We start from the raw sequence: 17,267 nt of genomic DNA on the forward strand, positions 1-17,267 counted from the left end.
TGGGCTTCCTTCTGATGAGGCTTGATGTTGTGGTTGGGAGGAACACACTTCTTTATTCTTCTACTTTTTTTTTCAGCCAGTCCCAATAGCAAATGCACAGTAAATTGGTTTTGGGCCTTCCATGGCTTTAGCCATGTGGGATTTTGCTTATTGTTAGTCGAATGTGTTGTAGAAAGAAATTTGCAGATGATTTTTGGAGATTCTGCTGGAACCAAAGCTGTTTTCAATGAGGTTGGGTAAACATCTGTAACTGCTCAGGCTGTGCTGGAAAAGGCTTATTGGTCTGCTTGGAACACGCTGCTGTGTTTTCCTGCCCAGCAGGAGAGGGCTCTGGACTGCAGACTTTTGGGAGAAGGGCGTAAAAGTGCGGAAAGGGATGTTCTCATGGAGCTTGGAGAAGTCAAGTGTCTGGGGAAGAGCTGAGCTGCATCTTCTCTTTATGTAATGCTCATCACCACAGAACCTGCCTGTCCTGCGGCCGGCAAGGCAGTCTTGTGGTCTTACAGAGCCAGTGCATGACAAAATGCGAGGCAGGTAGCATCAAAATGCAAAACACTAGTGCTTCGGGGGCTGAAAATGGCCAAAGGAGTTGACTGAGATCATTAGGTGGTAGATGTTTATACTCAGAAGCTGGGATGTGACTCCAGAATGACACTTCGCTAATGTAGCCCTGTCCTACCTTGACCCGGAGATGTCTTAATGTGTCATGTGCTGCTGAGTGGTGGTGTCATATCCCTACGGCCCCAAAGGGAGAATCTCAGGGTCAGGCGTAATTACAGCTCCCAGCCCTGCGGCAGATGCCCAGCTGGCTGGGACACATCTCCTGGGTGCATAGTGGAGCTCTTTGTTCTGTCCTCCCATCTCTAGCTATGCTAAGGAAAAGGGGACAGCTTGGACTTCCTTCTTCCACCTTCTACCCTGTTGAGAACGCCCTGTTACACAGGTCACACTCAGTGTAGAAGCCCTGACCCACAGCTACATCCACAGATGCCAAGTGGTGGAGGCAATGGGTGGTGTATGGTGTCACGCTGGAGCTTGGGAGAGGGGCAGAGTCCACCTAGCCTGGGTAGTGCTTTATCACTTCCTAGTGCTCCGCTGCTACCTGCCCTAGGTAGTGGAGGAGGGGAAAAAAACTAAGATTACACACACACACATTTATTCTGAAGTCCTTGCCTGTTTTCCTTCATCTTCCCTGGAAGAGTCACTTCCCTGTTTGCTGCAGCCTTGGCTGGGTCTTGCTGGGGTGAGATGGTAGAGCCAGTGGTACCTGAGCAGTGATCTGGGTTTGTGGCTGAAGATGTCTTTCCGCATGTTGTCTCCTACAGCATCACTGCCGGAAGTGTGGGAAAGCTGTGTGTGGCAAATGCAGCTCCAAGCGCTCCTCCATCCCGTTGATGGGGTTTGAGTTCGAAGTGAGGGTCTGCGATAGCTGTCACGAGTCCATAACGGATGAAGAGTAAGTGTGGACACTGAGCCGGCTTGCGCTGGTGTGGGGCAAAACTCCTGCATCTGGGAGGGCCTGGGCGGATGTGAGGCTCCAGGAGGCAGCAGCCCAGTGGGGTGGTCCCTGGGGTCTTTCAGCAAGATAAGCCTCTCAGGTGCCTACTGAACCAGTGGAAAGCACTGGCACTCCTCTTGTACTGGAAAGGTCTCAGAGTGTTTACAGAGAGGTTGCTGAATTAATGACTTAGAGCAGCATTCAAATACTTATTTCCTCAATAGAGAACATTTTGGGGAAAATCCTACAGTCACAGCCTTTGTTGATTTTTGGATTTCTTTCTTCAGGCGGGCACCCACAGCTACTTTCCACGACAGTAAGCACAACATCGTTCACGTACACTTTGATGCCACCAGGGGATGGCTGTTGACATCGGGGACAGACAAGGTTATTAAGGTAGGGGCAAGGAGGTTGCTCTAGCTCCTGTATTTCGTTTCCCCTTCTTCTCCTGTGTGGTTGCAGGTATGTCCTACCTGCTTTCCTCCACCCAGAGACCTCTCACTGATAGACTTCTGCCCAATAAGGACCAAGAAGGTCTTGGTCTATGAAGTTACTGCCTGAAGGGGCTGAGACAAGTGCTCACCGTAGCTTTTCCTCTGGGAAGAGAAACTGTATTTTGACATGTCGAATCTCAGTTTATGTGGTTAGATAAAGAAATAGCTAAAATAATGAATAAGTTTATAACAAAGCTTGAATAATTAAAAAACCCCAAACACACAATGTGTTATGACTATGCTAATCATTCAAGTTAGCAATATAGTGTAGGTTTTTTCGTTTCTCATAAGGCCAGCTACGAACCTGGCTCATAAGGGTAAAGCACAGTGACATACAGAATGTATAACAGGAGTGCTGGAAAATGACATCAAACTTCTTCAGACTTGCTGCATCCACTCTAACCACGTAGCCCCTTTTAAGAAAAAAAAGGTGCAAATTATTAAGAGATTACATTGTATACCACATTTTATTACCTTTTACCATTATTCACTATGTTCTTATATTTTATTGTATTAACAGTTGTGGGATATGACACCAGTAGTGTCTTGATGGTATATCAGTGGAACTTGAAAAGTGATATTTACAGAAGAAGCAGATTTTCTAACCCTAATCATACTGCAGAAGATAGATAACGCTGGGCGCATACAGCAGATGAGGAAGGAACTAATGTGTTTACAACGATTTTACGTCCTGTGCTTGATCAAGGCTGAACATTTGCACGAAGACTCTTTCCACTTATTCTCAAAATACACAAGAAGGTATTTTTTTAACTAATGGTGTGTACGATCTGACTTCAGTTGTCTTGAGTTTATTTGGAAAATCTGTGTGCGGTGCAATTTTTAGTTTTTATATTTCACTATGTCAAGATACTTGCTGCTTTGTACAGAGGATTCTTGGGTTGTGTCTTACCACATGAGATTTTGGTATCAACATACTGTATAAGGCAATCGGTTCGCCCCGCAGTGAGTACCTATTGATTTGGGATGTTTCTGCTGACCATGCTCTCTTCAGTGGAGGACCTCCAGGCGCCGTGTTGTGTGTTCTCCGGGTGCATCACCGAGGAGCTCATGGACTATTGCAATTCCTAAAAGTGCTCTACCATCTACTTGTCCTAGCAGACAGCATCCGGAGAGCACTTTCTTGGTTTGTAGCTAAAATCCAGCTTCCTGCCTCTTTCCTTGCTGCACAAGTCGCAAAAGCAGGGGGCTAGGTTTCTTAGCAACTAATTTCTACAAAAGCTGAAATAGTTTTCTGACTCAGAGCATTACAAGGAGCACACAGACCTGTTTGACTTTGATGGGGCTGACAGGCTGATTCAAATTAAATTATTGGCAACAGGAACTTTTGGGAGTGTGTGCACGGGGGCGGGGGCAGATCTAAAACTGGTCTAGGTCTGAAAAGTCTGGTTTACCTCTACCTCTACCTTGCGCAGTAACATTTCAGCATTTATACCTGTCTGTGTTGTTGAAGATGAATTTGATTTTCCTGTTTTCCATACTGTTAGTCATATTTATTTTTTTAAATGCTGATGGTTTTTATTAATTTTCTCTATAGACCAGAAACTGATATTGCTGAATGACGCCCATTGTCCTGTTGTCATATTTTACAGTTTCTTTGAAAAATAAAAAGTATTTTAAAACCTGTATTGACCAAAATTACCTTTTTAGGAGGACATTGTCAAGATTAATAAACAAAAAAAGACCTTTTTTCCAAAAGGATCTTCTCTGAAGAGTCAACTCTCTCTTCCTTTAATCCATTTCACTGTTTTGCATGCTATTGCTGATGCGCTTCAAAGAAACTGATGTAGAGAATAGAACTGCAGACCAGACCTAGGGCTTTCCTGTATTTCCTATTTAAGCAGGCCTCATGGTCTGTAGCTGCTGTGACACAGCACATCAGTGGTGCTCAGTCTTGTCCTGTTTTGGACTTTTCCCCTCTAAAGTGGGGAGGCCATGATGTTTACCACTACAGAGCACATTGCTACCTAGAGAAGCCTTGTCTTTTCCCTTGAGTGATAACGCCAAAATAAAATAAAGCTTCTCCTTTGTTGCCCAGCAGTAATTCACTTCTGAGGAAACAAAAAGGTTAACAGAATCTGTGGCATTAATTCTAGACTGGTGAGCTGCCGCAGTAAAGAGTGAGTGGACTTTTGTGTGCGTGTTGCAGGACTGCTACGTATTTTCAGGGAAAAATTCTCTTTTTAAACATCCTATAAGCTGTGCTTAAGCATTTTGCAGTCATGTTCTCTGAAATGATGCCACCTTGGCTTTCCTGGTCATACAGCCTGCTGTTGGTTCCCCTCTAGGCAGCATATTTTAAAGCATATTTTCAAATATAATTCACACAGCACTAAAAAGATTATTTTTCCAGCTTGAATGTTAATTGTTTTCTAAGTCCTCCTACTTTCTCTTCTGGAAGCTACATGCTTGTTTCCTCTTGGAAGGCTTTTCATTACACCTTCTGCATGTTTTCTGATGACTGAAGCGTTCTTGGCTGATGAAGCTATGCAAGATGAGCAAGTTGCCTGCCAATATTTCATTCCAGCTGGAGAAGATGTGTGAAACTTTGCTGGACTACGCTGTTCCACATTACCTTGGGCTCAGGGCCTTTTGGCCGAAGACCCAACTTGCTTTGCTGTGCAGAGAGTATCTCTCATGGTGGCAGAAACATGGGAGCGCTGACGTGAACTTAAACCACTGTTCAGCACTCTGCTCCTGAGGAGACGTAGCAGTTGCAATAAGCCTGGGACTCCAGCGTGAATTGTTGCTTACACTGATGGAGTGGTGGAGACAGCAAGCTGAGGATCTGCCCCTGGGTCAATGCCTAGTCCTTTTGAACATGTAATGCTCAAATAAAGGTGAGGAATTGACTCCAAAGGAGACTAAATTTGGGAGTGAGGTGTGTTCGGACTGCTCTGCAGTAAACTCTTGGCCACCCCGCCTTCTCTTCCAAGCAGTTGTGGATTCAGTGTTGCTTATGGGTGGATGCTGGGCATACAAATCTATTTTGCAAAATTTCCCTTCCTGTTCTGTCTGACTAAACTACCTGCAGGGTTATCTGAATTTAACCTGAATGTTCCCTTCTTTTGCAGTCTTAGGGCAGACTGGTCTTGGCTTAGAAAATGATAGAAGCTGAAAGTGAAGCTGGTGGAGATGGGGAACTGTGTGCCTTTTTTCTGACCTTAGAGCTGTAATGTAGAGATATGAAGGGAAAATAGGTGTCTCTAATTCAAACAATAATTCCTTTAACTCCCAAATGAAGCAAGAGGGATTTGATGTTGGGCGAGTTAAAATGCCTGCCTTCCTGTTCTAATGTGTTAGGGTAACAGTCTCAATTTCCTCTGATTCTAGATCCATACAAAAAGGGTTCCCTGTTAACTGGTCCTTTTATTTCCATTTTAGTTGCTGAATAACAAATCAGAGATATTTTTATGAATTGCATTATTGGGGAGGGGAAGCAGGGTGTCTTTTGGTACTGATGTAAACTGCAGCACCCCACACACACACCCACACACACCCAAAAGAAGCAAAGTCCCTTTTTCCCCAGGGTTGCTGAAATGCAGCAGCAGACTTTTGGTGCTATCTCCTGCTGGGTCAAGGGGTGTACAAACGTCGCTGGCCTTCCTCTGCACTTCACTTTAGAAAATTTGATTTTAATTTCTCTCTTAGTTGGAGTTTCCTTGGGGAAGTGGTGTTCTTCAGAGCATCTACCTGCCATTCTTGCTTTTAAAATGAACAGAATCTCTAGCACTTAGGGAGGTGATGGGGCAGGCACTGGTCACATACATTGAGCCTGAGCAGCTGACTTGAGCCAGTTGTGTTCCAGGTGGCTGAAGGAAGATCAAGCTGAGCCCCAACCTTCAGTCTTTTTAAGCTGAAAACACTTAAGGGAAAAGTATGTGGGCAACTGCTTGCAACAACAGCACTGATGGTCCTTGGGTCTACAGGAGACTAACATCATGGTTAGAGATGCTTGAAACAGGGTAGTGCATAGGGTCAAAAGTCAGCCAGCGTGACAGAGAATAATCCAGAATGGTGACATTAGTGTGCTCAGCTGTTAGCAGTCTTGCCTACAGCTGCTCTTTACGGTGAAACCCGGGTGACCTCCCCAGCCCACCCTCTTGAACTTGAGGCCATCACCTGCATGTCGGCACATTGACTCTGAGCACATCAAAAGTGATAGCTGTGCTTTGCCTGCAGAGGTGGCGTATCTCCGGTACTGGGAAAAGGAGGGATATGTTCCCTCTGCGTGGGGTTGGTTGCTGATAAGAAGGTGGATGGCTGGATGCACAAAAAGGATTGTGCATGACCCAAAAAAGATGTTGGTGAGGGAAAAATTTGCTTTATGCCTGCTGAGGAAATAACTGTTAGAGAGGAATATGCAATTTTTTTTCCTAACTGTGTCCAGATGAAGCTACTGGATAAAGTCCAGCAAAGGGCCACTAAGATGATGAAAGTACTGGAGCATCTCCTGCGAGAAAAGGCTGAGAGAGCTGGGACTGTTCAGCCTGGAGAAGAGAAGGCTCAGAGGGATTTCATCAATGTATATAAATACCTGAAGGGAGGGTGCAAAGAGGACGGAACGAGGCTCTTTTCAGTCGTGCCCAGTGACAGGCCCAGAGGCAAGGGGCACAAACTGAAACACAGGAGGTTCCCTCTGAACATCAGGAAACACTTTTTCTCTGTGAGGGTGACTGAGCACTGGCACAGGTTACCCAGAGAGTTTGTGGATACTCCATCCTTGGAGATATTCAAAAGCCATCTGGACATGGTCCTGGGCAACTGGCTCTATGTGGCCCTGCTTGAGCAGGAGGGTTGGACCAGAATGACCTCCAGGGGTCCCTTCCCACCTCAACCATTCAGTAATTCAAAGTCCACTTAATATCTGCATCTACTGCATGGGTTAGAAAATAAAATTAAATTAAAAAAAAGTATCTTTCTTTAAAGATAAAATTCTAGTCCTACTAACAAATTAGCAAATGCTACACATGCCTGTCCTTGCTGCTTACAATCGGGTTTGGGTAAAAACAACAAAAATTCTGTTTTGTAGCACGTAGGAAATAGGTCTACCATGTGTGGTTTTACAGGACCATGTCCTTTCCAGGAGACCACATTAAGCACATGGGATGTTTTCAGTTAGGATTTAGAAGACTATATGTGACAATAGTATGCAACAGTAACAACAAACTTGATCCTTTTTTCAGGATGGATTAATATGCTAAGTCACTTCAGCATTGACCTCTTGTGTAATATTGAGCAAGAAACAGATTTTTCTCTTCAAAATTGCATGTGAAATTTGTCAGGAAATGTTTGCTTCTCAGAAGAAAAATGTGGTCCCTAATTTGACAGTAACCTGAAGTTCTGGAATATAAGTGTGGTCACATGTGACTTTTCATTGCATTTTCTCAGTTTGGGGGGTTTTCCCTTGTGACCTGTCTTTGGCCATCTCTGAAATTTTACTTGCTGCAGGACAACGTTGTGCTAAGAACAGAAAGACGTTGAGTTTAAAGGCATTGAAATGGGTCCCAGGTGGGGACATCAAACTCAAAACAAAATGAAGAGAGAACAGTCTATTGGCAAAGCCTTTGCAAAGAAGAGATGTCAAGAGAGAATTTATCAGCATACAAAAAAAGCCAGTGGTGTGGAAGTGAATATTCATCAGAACTGTACAAAGCCGACCCACTCCCTGTCCCAGCACTGTCAGGGGACCAGCAGCCCTGGTTAGGACCCAGAAGCCACGAGGAGGATGGTAGATTTGGGTGATGGGATGGTAGATTTAGTCCATGAAGATCTGACTTCAATTTCTTGTTCTTTGGTTTAATTGCCCAGTAGTATTTATCTACCTCAAGTAGTACTGTGAGAAATGCATTAAATGCGTAAGAACTTTGACTTTAAAATGATGGGGAAGAGACACATCAGATGGTGCAGAAGAGGTGTCAGGCCTTATGAAGATACAGTGTTTGCCTCTCTCCAGTTACTTGTTCCCTAGACATTAAATAATTTGGATTTATTGAAGGGTCTATCACCTTTGTACTTTCCATGTTTCTTTACATGATTTTTTCATCCCTGTTCACCAAATTCAGCACCTTTGCAGATACTAACCGAATAAAAATGTTTTATGCCAAGTCAGGGCTTCCCTCAGACCTGAAAGACCCATCATTAAGACCTCTACTTTGTCCTGTCCCAAGAAAATTCAGTGGGGTTGCTACCACCAAGTAATCAAGAAAGTTTCAGAAAAAAATGTGTTGCACAAACTCTTATTAATCTTTCTTGTTACCACTAGTTTCCGGTGTGGTTTAGTTTTCCAAAGGCTGAGCATTGCTTCTGACTCTCTACGTGGTAAATTAACTTCACCATAATGACCAGTATCTTGTGGGCTTTGTTGTCTTTCAAAATAAGAGGGATTTTATGTTAAAAAAAGTCTTACTGGCTTTTGTTCGGGTCTGTGTTTTCTAGGAATACTGCTCAGCAATTTGACTATCTTTTCTGCTAATTATATTGTAACACTTTCTAGTTCTGTGCCATTATGTAAGTAAGTGTCTCCAACATCGCTGAATAAATTGTGCCAGTTTAACCCCACTAAATTAATTTCTATCAGCTGCTGGCTATTACTTTTCCTTCTCTGTGTGTGTGTCAATTTGTAACCAGGAATTTGGGTTATTGAGTTTTGACTGGACTGGCTCATCTACCTGTCCTGTGAGTTGGCAGAAAACCGGCAACTATTGTAGGGGCAAGTGGGGTCATTCCTTTGCCACGATGGATTCTCACTCTGACCGCCTGGCAGTGGGTGAGCAGCCAAGGGAAGGAGGGCGTTTGGGCAGGGAACAAATTGCGTAATTTTTTGCATCGCCCCAAGGCTCTCTGTGGATTCTTGGCTGGAAATTAAAGGGAAGATGCCCAAGAAAAACATTTTTAACCATCAAGGAAAACGTCGCATCTTGGCAGCTGCCTGAAGTTTGCACCAGTGCAGGTTTTACCCCTCTTCCTCTGTTCTAGCAACATTTTTATCTGCCACTTCTGGCACAGCAAAGGTTCGGGTTGTTTCTCGTGACGGCAGGCTGAAAAGGCTAGGCTGGCAGTGTCTCTCTGTAAGGCTGTGCGTTAGATTCTACTCTGTGAGAGAACAAGTTTCCTTCAGAAGAATACATCATTTTTCCTAATGTTTATCTGATGGCTCCCTCTAGAGAGAGGAACATAAATACTGATCTACTTCACAAATTCAAGTTCTTGGATTTGGTCACTTTCAGTCCCAGAAGTGTTTTTGTTACACTTACTCCCCATCAGACTCTTTGCCTTTTCAACGCCGCCTTTCTCTCGCTGTCTGGACGGCTGCTGTTCGGATGATTGCAGGAACACAGGGTTTTCAAGTCACCTTATTTTGCATTTCACAGTTATCTCCTGTAATCAGTCACCTGTCTGCCCCAGTGCAGCCGGAAGGAGAAAGGTAAGCCTGATGGACCAGCAGGGAAGTACTCTGAGCTGAGCCAGGAGAGATCTGAAGATTCGCGCTGCCGTGCCAAGTGATAACAGCTCGTTTAAGAAGATGAGGGGCTGTGGGGGGGCTGGATGTTGACCAGCACCGATTTTAGATAAGTAGGATCTGGTGTCATGAGAAGGGGAGCTTTACTTTTGCATGCAGTGTGAGAGAGCAACACACACAGGGAATGGAAGAAGGGACTTACAGGTTAAACTGGTTTATAGCTGCCCTTCCCCACTGGAGTCAATGACCGCCAGGTTGTTCTCTGAAAGAGTAACTCCGTGTTCACTCTCCACTCATGGAGTTAAACATTGGTTAATGAAAACTAGTGACGCTCCTACTGCTATGGCTTAAAAAAAAATGCTCTGTTACTCCAAAAATACAATCAGTGATTGAACTGAAAATTGAAATGCCTGGCCCAGGGCTGTGTCCCACCAAATAAATTGTTTACACTGAGTTTTTCAGCACTGACTTAAGTCTGTTTACGTTGAAGTCTACAGCAAAACTCCCCTCTTTGAGCCCAGGCAGGGCATCTTCAACGTCCCACCCAACTCTTGTTTAACAGGAAGGGGTGTCCCCACTTGCAGCTTGTTCCCAGCGAGTGGAACAGCGAGTGTGAAGCATTAGGACAGCACAGAAGCGGGCAGGTGTGTTGGTGCAAATACAAACAGTTGGTATTCGCAGTTTACTCCAAAATAGTGAGGTACATATGGGAATGCCCTGCTGTTCAAAGGCAGATGACAACCAATTGTTTATACCTTTAATCAACCACAGATTGTTTTTTAGTTTGGGTTGTTTCTTTTTTTTCAAAGAATAAACACAGCCCAGAAATGAAACTTAGAAGAGGAAATGGTTTACAAGACCATCCGGTATCTGTTACATTGACCTAAAATTTTCACCCCAGAGAAACATTTCAGTGGCCCCTGTATCACTGCTGTCGGTCCCACTGCACTGTTGCAGGCCATGCTTTTCCATTAGGACATGGGGAACCGACTCTGCATGTGGTTTGTGGCACTACCCTCCTCTTTGCAGAGCAAAAACCTTCTGACCAGGCGACTTCACAAAATGAAGAAAAATGGGAAAGTCTTCCGAATGTGAAAAACAACTGAGGTCAGAGCCATAGAAGCCTGAAAACTGACACAAGGAGTGTTGGGCTGAGTGCGGAAAGGGAAGGGCAGTAGGAGTAGGAACTGCTGCTGTGCTTGTAGTTCAGCTCCTATAAACCGGGTGCGTACCAAGCCCTCGGCATGTGCCGCTTCGCAAGAATTGACGCCACCTTGTGTTTCTGGTAATCTGTCACTGGACACCGTTTTTCTCTTGCCCCTAAAATTTTACAGGTGGCACTCAATGTATTTGCTTACGTGCAGGTACAAGTCGTTCTGAATTGCATTAACACAAAGCATCTCGCTGGCTTTACAGCCGTGCGCCGCGTTTGCTCTTGTGGAAAAGGGCTGAAATAAAGCATTATTGGGACCATAATACCGCAGTGTGGGAGGCTCCAGATTTTGTTTCTAATCGCTGACCTGTGTTTTAATTATTTTTAAATCACAAGTGCTCTTAAACTTTAGTATCTGCCTCTTTTACACCGTGACCAAACTTTGATTAAAGCAGTTTTCATACTTTTGGCTTAATTTTTAAGCTGTGTCTAAAAAGAAAAAAATATAGGCTATTCAAATACATACAGAATGTGGACTAAAATATCTGTTTTATATCTATTGTGTACTTTGGGTTACTTTTATGAACTATTTAAATACCAGTCATTAAACTTTGCTTCCGTACTGCAGAGCTGAGAAGCAACTTGACTTAAATACTGAGGTATGCAAATGTCTGTCTTAGCTTCGCAGTTACTGGATAGAGAAGTGTAATTACTATATATGCTTTCAGCCATGCTCTTATTTTCAGTAATTTTATTTAAGAGTTTGAACCACGTGAAATGTTAATACCAGCCGTTGAGGAAATAAACGTCTGTACAAGCCTTGCTGTTGTTTTCTTTCACTAGTGCGAAAAGGAGTTGAGTTTCCAAAACGAAGCCATAGTTTGAATGCTGATCCAGCCTCTTCAGGAAAAGCTGACATGTCTCAGCACCGCTTATCATGGGAAAACTTATTTCAGGACCTCTCTGACAGTAAAGCTTTTATTTCCAAGGAGACTGATAATAGGCTGGAAAGAGAAGTTTTCTTCTAAATTGATACTTAATAGCATGTCTTTGAATAATGAGTAAATGCCATCAGCCAGTCAGGTTAACTTTTGGAAGCCTAAATTATGTAAAACGGACATAACGAGTTCTCCTCTGCCCATGAGCATGGCCTTTAGCTACCTGTCACTGTAGAGTGCTCAAGAATGCCTGTGTTATATTTGTGCCTGGGTCTTCTGTCCCACCACCCTGGTCGGCAGCCATGTGTAAAACAGTAGTGCAACTTTGTTGGGTTCTGTATGCAGTTTGCTACCAAACACACTCGGTTCAGGAGAAAATGCGTTACCACCTTTGTTATTAATAGTCTTGGCCTTGCAGTAAATCTGAAATAAGTCAGACAAAATGAATCCCACCTGAATGTCTTAGCCTGAGCTGTTGGTCTTCACCACCAGTAGAAAGATGAAGGAATGCAGGGGTTGTTTCTTAAACTAGATCCAGTAAATCACTGTGAAAAAGCCTGTTTTCTCTCTACTGATTTACAGTGAGAATCCCAATGAGTAATTCAGATGTTCACAGGTCAGGTAAGATAAATTCCATCCTCTGTGTCTGGAAATAAACAGTTCTGGGCAAAATACAACCCTCTCAGCAGGAGATGGACTTCTCCTCTACAACCTATGCCACCTAGTGTTCCCTTCCCCCTCTTAACCCATTCGTAATGATAAAAGCAATTCCCTTTGATCTTTCACAGAAATGGCAAGCACGTACGGCTGAGAATGTTGTTTCCTTTCGTGCCTGGAGTCTTGCAGTCATTTCATGCAGCCATTTCTCTGCTGGATCCAACCCTGTCTCGTAGTATGTATGCGTTGAAACCTCCTACTTCGTGGTGTCTTGACATAAATGGATAATATTCAGCTCTGGCCCCGTAAAGTAATGCGGAAGGCATTTGGCAGCGTTCCTAAATTCTTGCTGTTTAAACATGAGGAAGCAGATCACTTCTGCATACCAGCATTGATGTATAGAAACCGAAGGCCATGAGGAATCCTTCCATTTAAACTAAGCAGGCGATGCAAGAGAGTTTCTGCATTCCTGGTTTGAGCCCAGTCACCCTCACGCAGTGAAGAAAGCCACCAATCTGGCAAAATACAGTAGTTAAACATTGTTTAAAACATTTACGACTTCTTTCCTGAAGTCCTTCACGAAGGCTGCTGAAGGTACACTCTTCTGCATTTCTCTCTATGCCGAGTGTTTTAAAAGATTTTGGGGAACTTCACAAAGCCTTGGGTTTTATTTCAATGCATCCCAATTTTTAATTCCAATGCAAAGAATACAACCTTACTGTGTCTTGAGAAAGGAGGTGCATATTCACAATGGGAGAGACTCTCAGCAGCAGAAAAAAAATGTCGCAGGCCCCACTCTCTCTCGTGATGGGAACACCTGAACACAATTTATTTTTAACAGGCCTACAGCATCCTACTTCCCCTCAACAGCAGGCGCACTACAGTACTGTCACTGTGTAATTAGAAGCTTTGCGGTTACGCTGTGTCAGCAGTAACACTAAGTTGCTGGAGAAGTGGATTTAAACTTCTGGGAGAACTCTTCCAGCACCGCCATTAGCTTCTCCTCATCCTCTGGTGGACTGTGGGTGCTTGCCAGGGGTAAGTGCGTTGGGACTGGTTGCCTGTCTGGAAGTTAAAAAAAAATAAATCCTTATGGGTACATTTAACTATTTTTTCTAGCACAAAGGAGATTTTTCTGCTAGGCTGTATACTGCCCCTATTCCTTCCCAAGCCAGGAAACTTACCTTCCAGGTATCTGTAAACAATGTTAGTTAAGGATATCTTCCAAACCAGAAATTAAACTAATTACACTAGCATGTATTCTGGAACTAGGGTGATTGTTCTTTAGCACAATATGACTTAGACTGGGGAGCAAGACCTCATTTGCAGCCAGGGACAGGATAGATAAAGGAACCCCCTTATTGTGGGGTTATGCCTGCTTTCTGTCACCAGCTGTAGACAAAGACCAATAACATGAGACTGTTGTTGCAGGTGGAGGTTGCTTTTGCAGCATGAGACAGGGTTTTTCCTTGCCTCCTGGGTAATGTTTCTAGTGCTACACGAATTTCCCAGCTGAGACTTTGTAGTTTAGATTATTTTCAATCTTAAAATGCTTACTTTCATCCGTAAAAATAATGGTTAAATTCTAAATGCCAAAGAACTGACACTAATTGCTCAACCACCAGAAGTAACATGTATCCAACATAAAGAGGTCTGACCAAATCTGCCCAATTTGATGCTTTATTTGGTTTTCTGAATCTCATACTCCGTGCTCACTCTGCATAAATATAGCTCTATCACCATCCATTCTAAGGGATTCTTGTCTCCAAAAAACATGGTATGTAGAGCCTGGGAACATTACGACAATGCTCTCGGAAGTCTATGAAGGAACTGTCAGAGCACCAGTGCAGCACTGTTCATTTGTTTATTAAGTCCAACTTCCGCGGTGGCCAGCTGAGAATAAAAGAACAAGCTGTTGCAACACTGGGCAGCAGATTTCTCTGAAAACGTATCAGGCTGCCATCAGGCTTCCCAGGGGAGCAGAGATGTTTGCTCTCTTAAGAGCAAATGTTGTAACTGGCTGCACACACCACATAACCTCTGCTCATGGAAAACTGAGGAGAGTGAAACAGGCAGAGGAACGTTCCCTTCTCCACCGCTGAATATGAGCTGCTTCCTACCTAAATGTAGTGCTTCCAGTAGCCTGTGCTAAAGTTTGAGAACTCTGTTGTGAAAGCCAAGTTCAGCATCATGGAGAAGATGCTTCTAGTCTTTGGCAAGCAGGACTCTGTCATACATTTTTTGGCAGATGCAGAGAATTCTGGTTGTACAAGTCATGTTCTCACTTCCCATTTTTTTTCCCCTCAAGAAAAAGGAATTGCTGGCTTTGGTTTGCACTCAAAAGGAACTGAGTAAGAGAGAATGAAGGAAATGGAGGGAAGGTGTGACTGATCCAGGAAAAGGCTGTCTAGGACCAGAAGAGCAGGGTCTGTGGTAAAGTGCTCCTGCACACAAAGCCCTTTACTGAAAGGGCCTGAAGAGGCCCGTACTAAGGGCAGTCAGAGGGCTCTAGTCTTAAGGGCTTCCAAAGGGCAGTCAGAGAAGAGAAATAACAGATTGCATCACTATTCCATCCATCACACATCCACAGGACATGGACGCAGGACTTCTCTCACAGCCATAAGAGAAGTCATGCCAAGACCAAAGCTCTCAGAAGTAATTATGTATAGTTAAAGAGCCAAGGTGTGTTCCCCGTTTACTAAAGCTGGGGGTAAACAAAGGCCAAACGCAAGAGCCTGGTGGAGTTATGATCTAGAGCAAGAACAACTGAGCAGAAGCATTAGGACCAGAAGAAGGTGATAGGTGTACAAAAAAGACAAAGCCTGGTTCTACAAAGACAACTGACCAACTGGGATGTAGGGTTTCTGCATGTACCACATGATGACATGAAAAAGGTCTGGTTAAATATCTGTCAACCAACACTGTGTGACTGTCTGGGAGGTGACAGAAGGGACAAAATCAACCCAGCTTCAGAAAAGTCTGAACTTCCTGCATGCTCTGCCAGAAATTCGGTGGATCAGGAATTGAGTGCCACATCCAACAAAAGAACTGGGCTCCTGTAAGCAATTACCCTGAGATTTTCCTTTCTCCTACCAGACTGACTTGCATCACCATTAAGACATCTATGCTTCCAGCTGCTCCTACTAAGATGACACTGTGCTCAAGTCTCTGCCCAATGTCACAGAACAGGGGGGCTGGCAGTTTTAGCTAGGATGGAATGGTATGAAGAAGAACCTGTCAAAGCAAAGCCAACCCCCAGTGCTCATTTCCCAGCATAAAAGATGCTGTTTGACTGCTGTGATTCACCTTCCCTTGGCACAGCTCAGCATGCAGCCATTTTCATTTAAAAAAAATCCCCAATGCTCCCTAAAGAAATGCTTTGAAGTCTCTATCAGCTACTTCAGAGGACAAAGTAGGAACATAATACCTTAACACAGTCATTCTCTGGTTGCACAACGCTCACTTGAACCTTTAGTCTTGGAATGATTATGAGAAACACTTTACTCTTTGAACCAGGTTGCCTGGTCGAGGTTTCATCCCCCTCCAGGCCAGATGGGGATCCTACAGTTCAGGCAGGGTAGGGATCTCCACTGCTACGCAATGTAAGAGACTGTTGCCTTACCTTGGAAGAACAAGCCGCTCGGTAACTTTGTTGCTTCAGGTGATACTGCCAACCATACAACAGTATCAGCTCCCTGGGCCTCTGTGCGCAGGGTATTCTTCATCCTTTGGTAGAAATCTGGCATTGACGATCTCACAGCTATAAAGAATAACAATGGAATGGTGGTCTGTCATGCAAAGCTTTTTTGATTAAAAAAGGAAAAGAGCAGCTTAAAATTGCCGTTGTGAATGTAGGAAGAAGACAAGGCATCTCAGAGTTTATGAAAGAACAAATATTTCCCCATAGCTAGGAGTACGATGACTTGTGGTGGAATAGTGTGCTAAACTGCCAGATGATCCACCAGTTGTTTGTTTGAGTCAAATTACAGGGACAAAACTAGTAGGAGCTGTGAACAGGATCAGCTAGAGGCTCCTGAGCCAATTCCACTCTAAACTGCAAAGAAGTAAGACATGGGGAAACATAAATACTAAACCCGAGATACTCTAACAGGATTTTTAGCTCTTATTTCTCACCAGTTTCAGGAAACTAGTTGCAGCATTGCATTTAAAAACTGAACAGCAAACAATACCTAAACCAACTAAATTCATGTTTACACTCTAGTTTCTTTTTATTTTGTCCAGTAGGTGATGACTGAAGAAGGCCCATCACCTGCAGCTGTTTATTTTTGCAGGTTGGAGAGTGCTTGAACTTTAAGGTGGGATAACTTTATGGTTCATTTGGTTTGAAAACCACAAAGGATGTGTAAAAATACATTTATTTTAAAGAAAAAAAAATGCTAGGATATTTAGTTGAAAAGGGCATTTTTCAAGCATAAAGTAGACAGGGTAAATGCTTCTGTCATCAGAAGCAAATCTGGGAAACTGCATCCCTAGAAAAGGCCTAGGGATCAGATCGCTAGTGTGCAACCCAAGCTTGGGTGTTTGGGGCTGGTAGCATGCGGCAGAACGCAACATGCATACTGGAGAACTGATGCTGGCCCGCCTGCCGAGACACGGTCATTGAAGAACAGCTGCAGCTCAGACAAAGAGCTGTCTGGCCAAACATGCAGCTTCTCGACAGCAGTAAATGTTTAAAGGAAGACTGGAGGAACAGGGCTTGCACAACGGTGCATGCTCCTTTCTCCTATGTGCCCTCACAAATTCCCAACGTCTCCTTGTTGGTACTTACAGAGGCAGAAGCTCTATTTGTGTGTTTAGCAGTCCCACTACAAACATAACTTAAAGGTTACCTTAATGCACTATGGCTCTGCTGTGCATTTGTGCGGGGCTGGAACCATTCATTGCCCGTTATTATTCTCTGGCTAGACACAGATAGCAGACACTGTGCAGAACAGAGCTACCAAGGGGTAAAAAACTACCTCAAAGCACCAGTTTGGAGCCAAGAAATCACTGCAGCTGTTGGAGAAATCTACCAGAAAGTCTCGTT

The 17,267-nt window shown here is 43.9% G+C and overlaps 2 protein-coding genes across 2 annotated transcripts in view; one reads left to right on the plus strand and one right to left on the minus strand.

Annotated features, from left to right (window-relative positions):
* WDFY2 (WD repeat and FYVE domain containing 2) overlaps window positions 1–2,542 on the plus strand; it is a gene marked incomplete at both ends in the record, with an annotated part of 71,936 nt that extends 69,394 nt beyond the window's left edge. Inside the window, 3 exons of the mRNA XM_082012142.1 lie at window positions 1,326–1,456; window positions 1,786–1,894; window positions 2,513–2,542. Coding sequence (XP_081868268.1) covers window positions 1,326–1,456; window positions 1,786–1,894; window positions 2,513–2,542 — 270 coding nt within the window. The remainder of the gene's footprint in view (window positions 1–1,325; window positions 1,457–1,785; window positions 1,895–2,512) is intronic.
* Window positions 2,543–13,157: 10,615 nt separating this feature from the next.
* Window positions 13,158–17,267, minus strand: part of DHRS12 (dehydrogenase/reductase 12) — a gene marked incomplete at both ends in the record, with an annotated part of 28,863 nt that continues 24,753 nt past the window's right edge. Inside the window, 2 exons of the mRNA XM_082014096.1 lie at window positions 13,158–13,285; window positions 15,843–15,980. Coding sequence (XP_081870222.1) covers window positions 13,158–13,285; window positions 15,843–15,980 — 266 coding nt within the window. The remainder of the gene's footprint in view (window positions 13,286–15,842; window positions 15,981–17,267) is intronic.

The sequence above is a fragment of the Phaethon aethereus genome (genome assembly GCF_964289735.1).
Source record: "Phaethon aethereus genome assembly, chromosome: 1".
NCBI classification, from domain to species: Eukaryota; Metazoa; Chordata; class Aves; order Phaethontiformes; family Phaethontidae; genus Phaethon; species Phaethon aethereus.